The 13,889-nt window shown below is 32.5% G+C and overlaps 1 protein-coding gene across 1 annotated transcript; it reads right to left on the bottom strand.

Annotated features, from left to right (window-relative positions):
• Window positions 1-639: 639 nt before the first annotated feature.
• Window positions 640-12,263, bottom strand: LOC136986262 (cytochrome P450 3A24-like). The gene is made up of 13 exons (XM_067283757.1): window positions 12,150-12,263; window positions 9,185-9,281; window positions 9,063-9,112; window positions 8,854-8,950; window positions 8,655-8,783; window positions 7,605-7,836; window positions 7,385-7,524; window positions 7,203-7,321; window positions 7,025-7,133; window positions 1,260-1,348; window positions 1,058-1,198; window positions 810-969; window positions 640-729 (listed from the first exon to the last, which is right to left on the bottom strand). The coding sequence occupies exons 1-13, from the start codon at window positions 12,212-12,214 to the stop codon at window positions 640-642; spliced, it is 1,518 nt and encodes a 505-aa protein (XP_067139858.1). The 5' UTR covers window positions 12,215-12,263.
• Window positions 12,264-13,889: the final 1,626 nt, after the last annotated feature.

The raw sequence follows: 13,889 nt of genomic DNA, 5'->3' as shown, positions 1-13,889 counted from the left end.
CTTTTGATGCTGCAGAATATTTTATAAATTACCAAAATAAGTAGATTCAATGTGAATGTCATAACAAATGTGATTTCATATTCAAAAATACAAAACTGCATTACATCCTAAATTCTGAACCGAATCAAATAAAATTTATTAATTTTTTTATAAAAAATTAATTTATTAATTATAACACTACTTTATGTAGTGTTATATTTAATAAATTATTTGAAAAAGGTAATAAAGTTTGTTTTTATCTGGGCAAAAATTAGAAAACTACTTGAAAACATGTTTATCCCATGTCATTAAAAGCATTGTATGGGGCCTGGAGGTAGAGTTGTCTCTCTTTGCCCCTTTTAGATGTGAGATACGAAAAATGTTTCTCTATTAATAAATAGAAGTCTTAAATCATTTTTTCATTAGTGAAAACATCACTTTATTAAAAATCATTATAAACCTCTCAGTTTTCTTTGAAATCTGGAAAAAATCCTCACCTTTCCTTTTCTTTTCGACAACTCTATTCTTGACACGCAGTTTATCTGTTTAGTAGTTTGTGCTTAAAGTCTATTATTTTTATTTTTAACATAGATTAACCCTATGTATAATATACGCGTAACAGCAATCTTATTAATTAAAACAATTTGAAAAACAGAAATATTATATTTGGTTGGAAGATATTGAAGTTGCTTTGATTAATATTGAATCTGTCTCACGCGTTGAAAATATTGAGTGTTTCATTTCCGATCTCTATAGAGAAAGAGAATATACATTTGAATTATTATATAAATTATATTATGTAAATAAACTATAAACATATATATATTTACCCCACATTCACATGCATCAAATACGAAAGATCTAATCAGATTAGCCATGACCAACTTCATGACTGTTCGTGCCATTCTGTACGCCACACAATTTCTGGGTCCTGCTCCAAAAGGTTGATAAGTCATTGGGTTAATATTTATTCTATTTTCAGGTGAAAATCTGTAAAGGCATAAATTTATTTTATATATTTTTCATTCTGTACCGTATTAGTAGCGTACCGTAAATTATGGTATGTAACAAGTCACACCTATCAGGGTCAAATTTATCTGGTTCTTGCCAATAATTCGGATCTCTATGAAGAATTGGCACGGGTACAAAAATCCCTACGTGTTTTGGTATGGTCATTCCTTTATATTCGAAATCTTGTTCACCCGCTCGGCTAATAAGTCTGAAAGAATACTTCTTAATAATCGTATGAAGATATATCTCTTTTACTTTATGAAACTTACAGTACAGACAGTGATGAAAGTCGAAGAGATTCTGATATAATCTGATCCAGATAATGAAGCTTCATGACATCTGCATAGTGAATGTCTTTCTATATGAAAGATGGACATTTCTTTAATTGTAGTGTGATTTAATCACAGTTATTATTAATATTCTTAAATTTTATTCACTATAGCATATTCATTAAAGTGAACAAAGAAAAAAAATTGACAAAGTAATAATAGTCTCTAGGCAAAGCAGTGCACTGGGCCCTGCCTACACCACCCACAAGTGATGTTAAAATTGTGTTAAATTCTAGTCTCTGCGTAAATTAGCATGTGGCCATGCATTAAGAAAATACTGAAAGTAATGCGTAGAATTTCATATTTTTTAAAGAGATTCTTTTATCGATTTTACGTTTAAGACCGATTGTAACCTCTTTGACCATGCATGTGATCTCCAATAGTTAGCATTAAAAATACAATGCTTTTTATATGGGAAAAAACTTTTCCAAAAATTCTCGAAAGCGGCAGTAGATGGGACCAAAAGTGTTTTGCAATAAAACTGGGCTGAAATTTTAAAAAATTGTAGCCATAAATTCCCACTGCGGTCCGTCTGTCCGTCTGTCCGTCTGTCTTTTCTTAATATCGAGAACGGAGTTAGACGAAAGACGAGACCCTATATAGACACCTTAAAGGCAAAAGGCCCAGGTTAACTATATAGAAATTTCCGATGAAAACCGGAAGTCACGTTATTTCAATTCAAAAATTTTCCCTCGAAAAGTGTTACCTTCCGGTAACACCTTTTGATTGATGACCGGCACGATTCTATTGTTAAAGGAAAAGTATGTACAGGGAATGTACAGGGGCAAGCAACTACTAATTTGAAGTGGAGAGCATATATTTAAAATTAAATAAATTAAAAATATGATTAAAACTTGCAGCCCAAAGGAGAAGTGAGGCTATCGATAATTAGTCTCGCGTGTTACATTCACGCCATCTCTTGGTAGGAAGAGTAATAAAACCGTTTTCGCCGGGTCAGAAGTATACCAGACCAAGAGATTTCTTTGACCGATTGGTTTAATTATTATCAACAGTTATTTAGTCTAAATACGTCGAATTTACCTCTGATCCCCTCACTACCGATGACTCCTCATGCTGCTGATCCTACCTTGGACCTTCCTATCTCTGATTCAGAGATGCGATTCAAAAGATGCGAATTCGCTCAGCTCCAGGGGTGGACAGTGTTTCTCCGTCATTAATTGGTTACTCTAGGGCTACTTTGGTTCCTTACCTGGTCAAGTTATTTAATCGGGTTTATGACACTGCTAAAATTCCGGAATCGTGGTTGGAAGTAAACATAAAAGTTATCCATAAAAAAGGTCCAACAGATGAACCCGCTAACTTTCGACCAATATCGCTGTTACCTGTAGTTCGGAAAATTTTTATACTAATTTTGTCTAATAGATTGGGTAGGCCTACTTGGTTAAGAGAGCGGAATTTGATTCAACCAGTGCAATTCGCTTTCCAACCTCGGAAGAGTACTTTGAGCAATATTCTAATTCTTCACTTCATTATTTGTAGACAACTTTCAAAGAAAAGACAACGATTACTTGCAGCCTTTATAGACTACGAAAAAGCCTTTGACAGTGTTGTTTTGACAATTTTGTTATCCAAATTAAAGATGCTTGGGCTCTCTGATAAGTTTACTGATATAATTCAATGTTTATTTCAGGACTGAAAGCAAGGATTTTCACTAGTGCTGGGTTTACTGATGTTTTTTCATTAGAAAAGGGTTTACCACAGGGTGATTCCTTAAGTCCGATATTGTTTATTTGCTATGTTAATGATTTGGTACAACTTTTTGATGATTTAAGTAAAGATTCCATTTCTCTGGGTGATTACGAAGTACATTTACTCCAATTTGCCGACGATATAGTAGTGTTATCCACTACCCCGATCTATTTACAAAGGAAATTGGACAGGTTATATAATTATTCTTCTACTTTGGGTTTACGTATTAATTTATTCAAGTCGAAAATAATGATTTTTAGACATTGTGGAAGGCTGAGAAAGGCCGATAAGTTTTTCCTAAATGGAAGAGGAATCAGTATTGTTAATGAAGTTATATATTTGGGGATTCGTTTCTCAGCTACTGGCTCGTTCCAAAATTACATATCTTACGTGAAAAGCAAAGCATTTTCTAAAATAAATGTTGTAATAGATATTTTGAGACGGGTTAAGAACAGTCACTTGGCTTTGTGTAACTTGCAGCTTCTCTATTTACTTCGAGTTGGTCTTACGGTCTGCCCTTTTGGGGGCCTTTCTGTTTTGAAGACATTGACTCTATAGAACTGACGTTCTTTCGTCGTCTTTTTAGACTTGAGAAGTCGATCCCATCGTATGCAATTAGATCTGAATTGGGCCTTGACTTCCCTCGGTAACGTTTTGTTAAATCAACCTTAAATTTTCTGAGGAACATAATCTCTGACCCATCATCCTTGGAATGTGAGGCTTATTCTACCTTGAAGAAGTTTTCAACGACCAGATCACTGAAATATAGTTGGTTCACTAAACTGGAGAGTCTATTTAATAGGATAGGTATCTCACTCTCCTTAATAGATTCATTCCCAGAAGTTTTAAAATATTATACAAATACAATTCTACAAGAGTTTGACAACCTTTTCTTGACAGAAGAAGGTGACAAGGTCCTTAAGGCTAAGTACCATCCACGGTACCCAGAAATATTAGATAACAATCGATGTTTTTACGTTTATTATCAGCAGTTACCGTTTATTATTTAAAAAACGATCATTCAGACTCGGCTAAATAAGTTTCGTATAACATGGAAACATTTGTCTATTGATCTACGTCATTGGAAGCGATGGAAGCGCCGATTCCACCTTCCAATGACCTTCCCTTGTATTTTATAAAATATAAATTTTCATATTTTAACGTACTTTGCATTAATTAAAATTAATATTTTATTATAACTGCATTATGTATCTTTTACAAATTTCTATACTACATGTGAAAAAAACGATAAGATTGCTATTGTATATTCGAATGATTCGGTGGCGGAAGGAATGTCGAAACCGGGTCAGTTTCCAATCAGCCAGATTATATAGGCATTGTCACATGCGGTTTACAGAGCACCAACCTCACCCGGTTTAGCTGGTAGAAGCGACACACGCATAAAGAGTCCTACTTTATATCCCGGAGCGGTTGTGGGCTGTTAGCCGCCTGCTAGATATTCGGCCACCCTCGCCCGATTATGTGAATCATGAGCAGACTAGATCAACGGCGGACAACCCCCTGCCCGCGGGCCAGCTACGGCTCGCGAAAAGTTTCTATCCGGCCCGCGAGATCTTTAATAGATTATTAAATTGGAAAAATAACTAATTAATAGTTATTTTTCCAATTCTTTGTAATTTTCGAAAACGATAAGAGAAATAAACGTAGTAATTAACTTTTTACTTATTTATTTCATATTTGCAGACTAAAATATTACGAGTCACAAGAAAGCGTCAATTAACTACTACGGCCCGCGGAAAAAAAACGTAAAATTTATTCTGGCCCACGTTATAAAAAGGGTTGCCCACTGTAGACTAGATTTATAACTTAACCCAACCGATAGGAATTTACTGGCATGTTTTTATGATAGTTCTGTATAGTTGACAGGAGTTTTAAAAAAATCCATTAAAATATTTGATACATTTATTCCGCGTTTATTCCGCTTTCCCATCTTATATTACTTACGGATTTCAATGTTAAACCGGTGATATTACGATTTAGTATGTCCCATCTGTAAGGGGATGCAGAAAAAACGTGTACAATTCTAGTACAGTGATAAAAAATTAACTGTTACTTTGGCTGCATCATTTACAACCAAATTTAATGAATGAGACGTACAATGGTACAAAAAAAGCTCTAGAATTTATTTTCCTTAAATTTACGATTTATGTATCCGTTGTCGTAAAAATTTCTTTCCACTTCTTTCCCAAGACTACAGATATTCAAGTACAAAGTAACCGGTTTCGACTTATTTCTATTTAAGAAGTAGTTAAATAATTAAGCGATTAGGGAATTAGAAACATAAATAAAACCCCTATGAAAGAGCCGAAATTTTACTTAAACAGAAGCTTAACCGAACCAATCTCTTGCCGAGTACAGTGGGGTCTGATCTCTTCGTAATATTAGACGTAATAAAGACAGAAATTTCTCCAGTTCAATGAGAGTGACCGAAAAGTTGTAAATTTTGGAAATTTCCGTGAACACTCGATCCTAAAACGAATTAGTTAGAAAACGAACGACAGACAATCTGTTAAGTTTAACATATTTAGATTTTTACAGCTATGGTGAGAAACGTTTAAAATCTACAACAACCCCGTCGCGTCCTTTGATATATACTAGTGACGCGACAAAAGAGGCATTTGACATTGACGGTATCGGCACCCTCGGGATTTGGCACGGACACACCTATCTGGACCGTCTCCGATTCCATTCATTAGCCACTCGTAGGGAGCTATTTCAATAAATGGATTGTTTTAAGATTTAAAAAGTAAAGAATATTTTGTTATTTTTATGTACGTTTCTTCACAAAGTTATATTTAATTATAAGTTTCATTAAAAGTATATTCGTACAATTGAAGAATTTTTTGTACTAGGTATGTATATTCGTCACACATTTTGTTTTACCAAGTAAGTTTTTCTGATAATTTTAATTTTAGCCCTTATATCGTGGCTAGTGATTCAAAAATTTATTTTAAAAAAGTTTTGGTTTAAGACCATATAATGAAAAAGAAAACGTTATTAAAAGAGAAAGACCAATGTCTAAATTAAATATAAATACGTCAACAAAAAATTTCGACATTTTGACGATAAAATTTATGACGAATGACGATTCTTTCGTAAAATTGAAGCAATTTGGAAATCAAAAAGGAATAGAATTTAACATTGGTAGACAATATAAAATAAATATTGAAAATTATAACGAGATAATTACGATTAATAGGTATATCTAAATTAATAGATGATATATGTTTTTTCTCAAAGCGAGAATTGGCATTTAGAGGGCGTAGGAAATTTATTGAATTTAATAACGGAGGTAATTATATTGAACTTTCTTATTTATTAAGTACGTCAGATAATCTATTAAAAATACATTTAAAGAAGTATACGGTTATTACTGGCTTATCGAACAAACGAATACGAACGGACCCTGACGTACAATTAATTGATTGCCCCTGAAAGTCGGCTTCTTACGGAAACACAGCTTCCCTATCATCAAATGGCACGCCACTGATCTACGTTCTCCAGATACGTGTCCGTATTGTAAGAAAGGAAACGCGACCTTAAATCACTACATGTTTGACTGTGAGGAATCTTGAATATTTGCGTTTATCAACACTTTCTAATAGTGTTCTCTGTATTAATAATGTTATTTGTAAAGATCTAGCAGATAGAATTCATGGACTATTCTCCAACAACGACTCAGTCGAGTCCATTTGGTGTAAATACAATCTATTTACTAAAGTAATTAATGTAACCCCTCCTCCTAAAAATTAATTTTATGTATGGAGTTTTTTAAATAAATAATAAATAAATAAAAAATAAAAAAATAAAAATAATATAATGCGATTGTTTCTCAATAGCGTGAGAAACTATCGCGTTGTATTTATACAAGATAGTAGACTAACCTGGAGTCAAATTTTATAGTTAATTAATTTGTATACCGAAAATAACTCGGTAACATATAGAAGAAAACTTAGAAAATTACATTAACTCACATCTTTTTCGATGTTTTTATTAATTTCCTGTCGGGCCTTCTCTTGAATTTCCTGATTTTTAGCAAGGAAATAAGTGCACCATCCTAATGAGTAGCTGATAGTTTCATATCTGAAAAGTTTAAAACTTGTAATATTAATATATAATTGGAAAATATTAATATTTGAGCAATATAATAACCCTGATGTAATCATCAGTACAGCGCTGATAAGAACAGAACTGCTTGTTAATTTCTTGTCGTGATCTGTATAACTAATTTCAGCATTCAGCAAACTTTGAAGAATATCTTGTTGATTATTCTGAAATTATTCTTTATTTAATAAATGAAATATTTTGTGAATAAGAGTTGAAAAATGACTAACCATCAACTGTTTGCGAACAGCAATTATACTCTTACAAGTGTTGAAAAGAAATCGAATTGAATTAAAGTTTAATATACTTTTGATAATGTCAAAAACTAATCTAAAATAACTAGGAATTGGCTCGAATTCCGGAAAATACACTAAAATGAATAAATATTGAAAAAATATGCATATAAAATTAAAATCTTGCTACAGAAATAAAAAAATAATAATAATTTACTTGATATTACGGATGATGTGCTAGAGATATCTTTTTGGAGAAAAAAATTTAAAGATTTGACAATTTTATTGTATTCTTCGCTTTCTTCATTAAATTTTACACCCATTACTAATTTCATCATTATATTAAATACCAGATTCTTATAACTTTGTAATGCATCAAAAGGTTTGCCGTTTTCTTTTTCGATTTTTTTCATCGAATCAACAATGAGATCTTGTGTCGATACACTCATCTAAAAATATAAATTGTTTAATATTGTGTGAAGGACTTACATGGTGGGCAAAAACTCTATAAAACTTTAAACATTCATAAGAATGGAAGAATATTATTAGAATGTTTATTTTATTAAGTTAAAGCAACGCAACACTTGGACGATCTACTTAGACGGATGCCTTCCGGGATGCCTTTTTAAGGGTAACTGGCCCCTATTCGGGCGTTACAGACATGGTGAAATCCCAGAAAACTCCACATCCTGGCGAGGCGCGAACCCACGACCGAACTTCCAGTGTTCAGGAAATGGAATCACTTGGCCACTGGTGGACCTATTATTAGAATGAAATACGAGGTAAATGTCATCATAAAAGAGAAATTGAAACGACAATGAAAATGGTTTTCAATCTGTTTATTTGACAAGTGCTAGAATCGCTTCCACCACAGGGTATACTACAATTCATCCAAGAAACAACGCACACACCTACAGAGTTCAGCATGTCCAGATGGATGGATGTTACCTCAAGGCAGATAGCATTTTTCAATTCGAACAATGTGAAGAGATCTGATCGAAACACTCGGGAATTAAAATATCCCACAATCAAAATTCACACCGAATATCATTTTCATTCTGATTTGCGTGTCTATTCGCATGTCAAAGCCACCAATCGGCGAGTTTTGAAACCAATTTTTCCCCTGTCAACAAAATCACCCGTGTTGACAACAACAAGCAAACTGCATTTCATTTCTATAAATCTTCCATTTTTTAATGAATGTTTAAAGTTTTTATGGACTTTTTGCCACTCTATATTAGTCTATAATGAAAGATTATTATTATACCATTTTAATTTTTTGAGAAGAAAAGCAAGCAGTCAAGACACTTCTCATGTTTCTCCACTTGATACCTTTTTGCAAGCCAATGACATGTTTTACTGATTCATGAGGTATTCCTATATCTGGAAGTATTCGCTACAAACAATGTTTTATATGAAAAATTAGCTTTAGAGTTAATAATTGAAATATATGATAGCGAACATACATCTCTCGTTGAAAAACGTTTAAATTCCTTGATTTGCATAATTTTAAGAAATTCAGTATCAGAACACATTATATACGGCTTAGTTCCTAGGAAGAATCTAAAAAATTTATCATAAAATAAAAGTTATTTTACCATTTAATCATAATTTTAGTAACAAAAATTTATAAATTATTTAAGTATAAGGGTATAAATAAATAGTGTCACATTACCCAAAAATTTTTCCATATTTTTTTAACCATTTCTCAACGCATTTCGTTCTCTGTAAAACAAAGGAAACATTGATTTTTACAATTTTTTAATTAGATTTTTATTTATTTTCTTAATGTCCTACCTCTAATTGAAATTCTTTAAAATTTCCCGTAAAAAAATCAGGTTTAGGACCAGGAATACCGTAGTTTTTGAATAAATTTAGTTTGTTCGTCCTCCATCTGAAATTTATTAAACTTGATATGATTGTTTTATTAACCCGTGTAACGCTGAGAATCGAATAATATTAATCATTCTTTTATTCTTTAAAATGATAGATGATGAATATAACACAAAATTACGGAATAATGTAACTATCATTCTGCCATTCCGTGGATCCTCCCTACCTTCCAGCTGGCCTAATCCGTAATGGGCTTGCTAAAAAAGACCCTCTTAGTGACCACAGGGCAAGAGAAAGTTAAAGATTAAAGCATAAATAAATAAAATGGCCACGACGATAATAATACATAAATATATTTATGTATTGGAACTTTTATCGATTTTGCATATTAAGGAAAAAAAAGCTTCAAATAAAAGGTCGACTCCGCTGTAAAAACTTGTTCTTGTGGGTTGTAAAAGGAACGGATTACAAAAACTATTCTATTTTATTTAATGTATTTACTGTGTGTTATTTATAATAATTATTATCGACGTTTACAATGTTAAATAAGTAGTTAGACAAAGCTGTAAAAAATTGTTCTTATCCTGACAATTTAATCTATTCTAGTGAGTTTTGTTACTAGTAAATGCAAGTGCATACCTATATATTCGAATTTCTTCTATAATTTCGTATTAACGCCCATTAAATAAGCATAGAATAATTTACGCTAACTAATACTAAATAATGTAATGGTTATGATTAGTTAGAAAAGTCAAGACACTGCGTAAATTTATACATAAAACTCCTGATTATTCGTGCTAATTAGTGCACGGAATACCGGATAACACGGTTTATCTAAAATAACCGTCAAAACTATAAACAACATTCAGATGTTTTAAATGAACTACAGTATATATACAGCTCAACTCCGTTATAACGCGATTAATGTATGAGTCCAAAGTTTTATAAGATGAAATGTAGGGAGACCAGGGTAACTTGTCACTGTGACAAGTTACCTCGTTTTGTTTGCAATTTTTTATTAAGAGAGAAGGAAAGTGGTTGACGTTTTTTATTAGCATTGACAATATTTCCATACAATATACTTGCAAAATAAGAAAGGGGAAAACATTACTCCAATTAGTTTGTTTTTCTCTTTTTCCAAATAGTACGAGATTATAAAAGAAAAACTGACAGAAATGCTCTACCTGAAGACGTTTTACTAAGTGCTGCCAAAGCAGTTTAAAATGATGTCCAGCCAATTTCCATTAGGAAAGTTGCAGAGGAACACAATATTCACTACAAAACTTTAACAAGATTCTGCAAGAAAATAACTGTGGAAGAACTTGCTTCTAGCAGCTCTACAGTTCGAAAGGGCTATAAAATGAACAGGCAAGTCTTTACCAGCGATAAGGAGTAATGGAGGAAAAACTATCACCATATACGACAGTCTCGGTATTGTCCCTTCAGCGCTTCCATTAGCAGCTGTGCGTATAATATAATGTCTGGATTTTGTGTGTCTGGAATCTATCCATTCAACAGAGATATTTTCACCGATCAAGACTTTCTTCCAAGCTATGTCACAGATCCTGCAACTGCAACCGAAGACCGCTACTAAGTCTAATTCATCATCAGAAAATGAAGACGAGAACTGTTTAGTTTATAGTGAGAGTTTTAGCCGATTCAAGTAAAAATGGATTCAATGCACCAGATGTAAAAGTTGGTCTTACGAGCTATGTACAGACGTAAATCTATGTTACGTATGTCACAACTGTGACTCTGAAGACGATATGTAAGGATACGAGTTACTTGCCTTTCGAAGAATAAATAATAGTAAATTAATAGTCTATTTTCTTTATAGAATTGGCACGAGTAAATGTCATATTAAACATAATTTAACATAACTAAAATAAACTCAGGAAATGTGAGAACTTAGGCTACTTATACCCTGTTACAACATACTCAGTTAAGAGGTATGTTGTCACAGGGTAGTAAGTTATCAAGCTCAGTAACGTTCTAAGAAACGGTCTAAAACATCCAAGGGAGTTGACCTCAAGTTAGAAACAAAATTTTAGAAATTTATTAATAGAATATATGTGAAAAAATTCACACTTATACGCTATAAACACTTGAAAATCCCTCATCCTGTGACAAACGGGGTATGTTGTCACAGGATGAGGGATTTTCAAGTGTTTATAGCGTATAAGTGTGAATTTTTTCACATATATTCTATTAATAAATTTCTAAAATTTTGTTTCTAACTTGAGGTCAATTCCCGTGGATGTTTTAGACCAGTTGTTCCCAACCGGTGTTCCGCGGAACACTGGTGTTCCGTAAGCATCTCCCAAGTGTTCCGCAGATTTAGTCGCAAATCGGAAAGTGTACAATCGTATTCGAGCCGCCGAATATCAAAAAATTAAAATCATAAAATTTTCATAAACTTAAATATATATGTACGACTCGTACTTATGGAGTGTACTACTGTTTCGAATAAGATAAAGGCAATGATAAAAACTGAATGAAATATGTAAAAAACATCAGGCACAAGTTTCCCATTAAAGTTATTTAGGTATATTTTTTCCTGTCTTAGAATTGGCGTTAATAATATGAGTAGAGATTTTGAATTATAACTGCTCAATTATAATAAAATAACTGATGACAAGCTTATGTATTTCATATTAACTTAAGTAAGTGCTCCGCTAAAAAAAATTGCTCACAAAAGTGTTCCGCATCCTAGAAAAGGTTGGGAACCACTGTTTTAGACCGTTTCTTAGAACGTTACTGAGCTTGATAACTTACTACTTGTACACTGATGACGTGAATACAATTTTCCATTCGTTACGCTGTCCGTGAACAAGATGGGCGAATTATTTTGACGTTGCAAGAACACTCGAGAGTTCGGTGTATCTATATTAAAATTACTAATTATTTTTTAAATAAAATAAATACTTACCTTAGCCACAGAAACGTCAGACAAATAATTATTATAAAACTTATTACCAATGAACACGGGAACATTTTTCTATAAAGATTACAACAGCAAGTCGAATTTATAGTTTCAGATAAATATCCATAGTAAGGTCAATGTAAAAATTATCAGTGTTATTTTGTAATAAACTTCAATTTATCTTATCGGAATGTTAAAATTTAGGATTCCTTCCCTAACGATATGATATTGTCATTCCTAATTCTTTCTTATTAGCCAAATTCCCTTGTTCTACAGACAGGAGCGTTAATGAGAAGAAATCAGAATGACATTTATTGCATTATTTTGATTTCGAATAACAATTTGTTAAACAGAAAGATAACGCTCACGAAAAAATTCCACGGTGCTTCCACGCGTGGTTCCAGTGTTTAATGTTGAGTATGTCTTGTCTACTTTTACTTTCTTTTTAACTGGGGAGTGAACTCACGCAAATTCGTATCAAGAAACCTTTGTTGTAATCTTAACCTGGTATACTACTACTTTTTACAATTTTGAGTTAAAGCCCCTCTTTAGCAGAACTATATAATTCTTATTCTGTAAACAACATATATATACTGGGTAGCAATAATTAAAGCATATCCTATTCCAGACTTTCTGGAGATATGCGAAATAAACATTGCTCGAGACCCGGTTAGCGCTCACACGGCAGAAAGAGTTTTAAAAAATTGCTCGAGATCAAGGTATAAGATATATCTTATACTTTGATATGAGTTAATTTCCAAAAACAAGTGGTTCCCTATTTACGACGGAGTTTCGTTGTAAGCGAAAATAAAATAGTAATTAAGGGATACAGTTCCATAAAACTATATAAAGCCGTTTATGTATATATAGTTTTATATTGTAATCAGAAGGAGACTCATTAGTACACTCACGAACTATATTAAGTTTTTTTTATACAAATGAATGAATTAATTAATTATGATATACTGCTAATACTCGCAGATAAACCATTTATTCATTTATTTTAGTTACATCAGGAAAAGTCCGAGACTAAAGATTTCCACCCCCGCGTAACACTATTAGAATAAATTTGAAGTAAAAAGATAAGGAAAGGGAAAATGGGGTAAAAATACACGAAGGATTACTCTTTCTTCTGTGTACTTTTAGACGGAGTCAATCGGACTGTATAGGCTATAACTGTTAAAATATTTATGACATAATAGCCCGTCAAAGTACTGTATTTGATGAGTTCTTTAAAGAGAGGACACCCAGTCTAGACCTGGCGACCTTCGAATGACAGGAAACAAGTAGATGGCAAAGTGTATTTAATATCAGTTAAATTTTATCGGGTTGTTTCGATAATTTTTCTAAAAAAAAGGGTGTTGCCATGGCGGGGATCAGTAAACAATAATCAACAACTAAGACTAAAAGATTAAAATGCGTTATTTAAGTTTTTCTGCATGGAGATTGGAAGTTTCTAAAAAAAACCGTAACACGTATTTCGAAGAAATGAACCTGCAAACTCTTTAGAGAATTACACGATGTATGATATTTTGTCACTATTTTGTCAATGTGTTTTGTAATTGTGAGTTTATTATCGAAAGTTATACCTAAATCATTTACAGAGTCTATAAATGATTTAGGTACAATTTTCAATAATAAACTGTTCGATATGAGTAACCCGTAGTATAGTTATACTGTATAGTGCTAGTCATACGCCGTGCTTGTGAGCTGCCATCAGTTACTCTAATCTACTATATAAAGCTG

The sequence above is a fragment of the Centruroides vittatus genome, unplaced genomic scaffold (genome assembly GCF_030686945.1).
Source record: "Centruroides vittatus isolate TY-2023 unplaced genomic scaffold, ASM3068694v2 scaffold_1015, whole genome shotgun sequence".
NCBI classification, from domain to species: Eukaryota; Metazoa; Arthropoda; class Arachnida; order Scorpiones; family Buthidae; genus Centruroides; species Centruroides vittatus.
This window is presented reverse-complemented; position numbering and strand designations above follow the sequence as displayed.

What these genes read in the sequence shown, in the direction of transcription:
- LOC136986262 (XM_067283757.1), bottom strand. Translation starts at nt 12,214, where the DNA reads ATGTTCCCGTGTTCATTGGTAATAAGTTTTATAATAATTATTTGTCTG. An exon ending in AACGTTTTTCAACGAGAGAT is followed by an intron (nt 8,784 to 8,853) that starts GTATGTTCGCTA and finishes CATTGTTTGTAG; the next exon opens with CGAATACTTCCAGATATAGG. An exon ending in CTTTCATCACTGTCTGTACT is followed by an intron (nt 1,199 to 1,259) that starts GTAAGTTTCATA and finishes GTATTCTTTCAG; the next exon opens with ACTTATTAGCCGAGCGGGTG.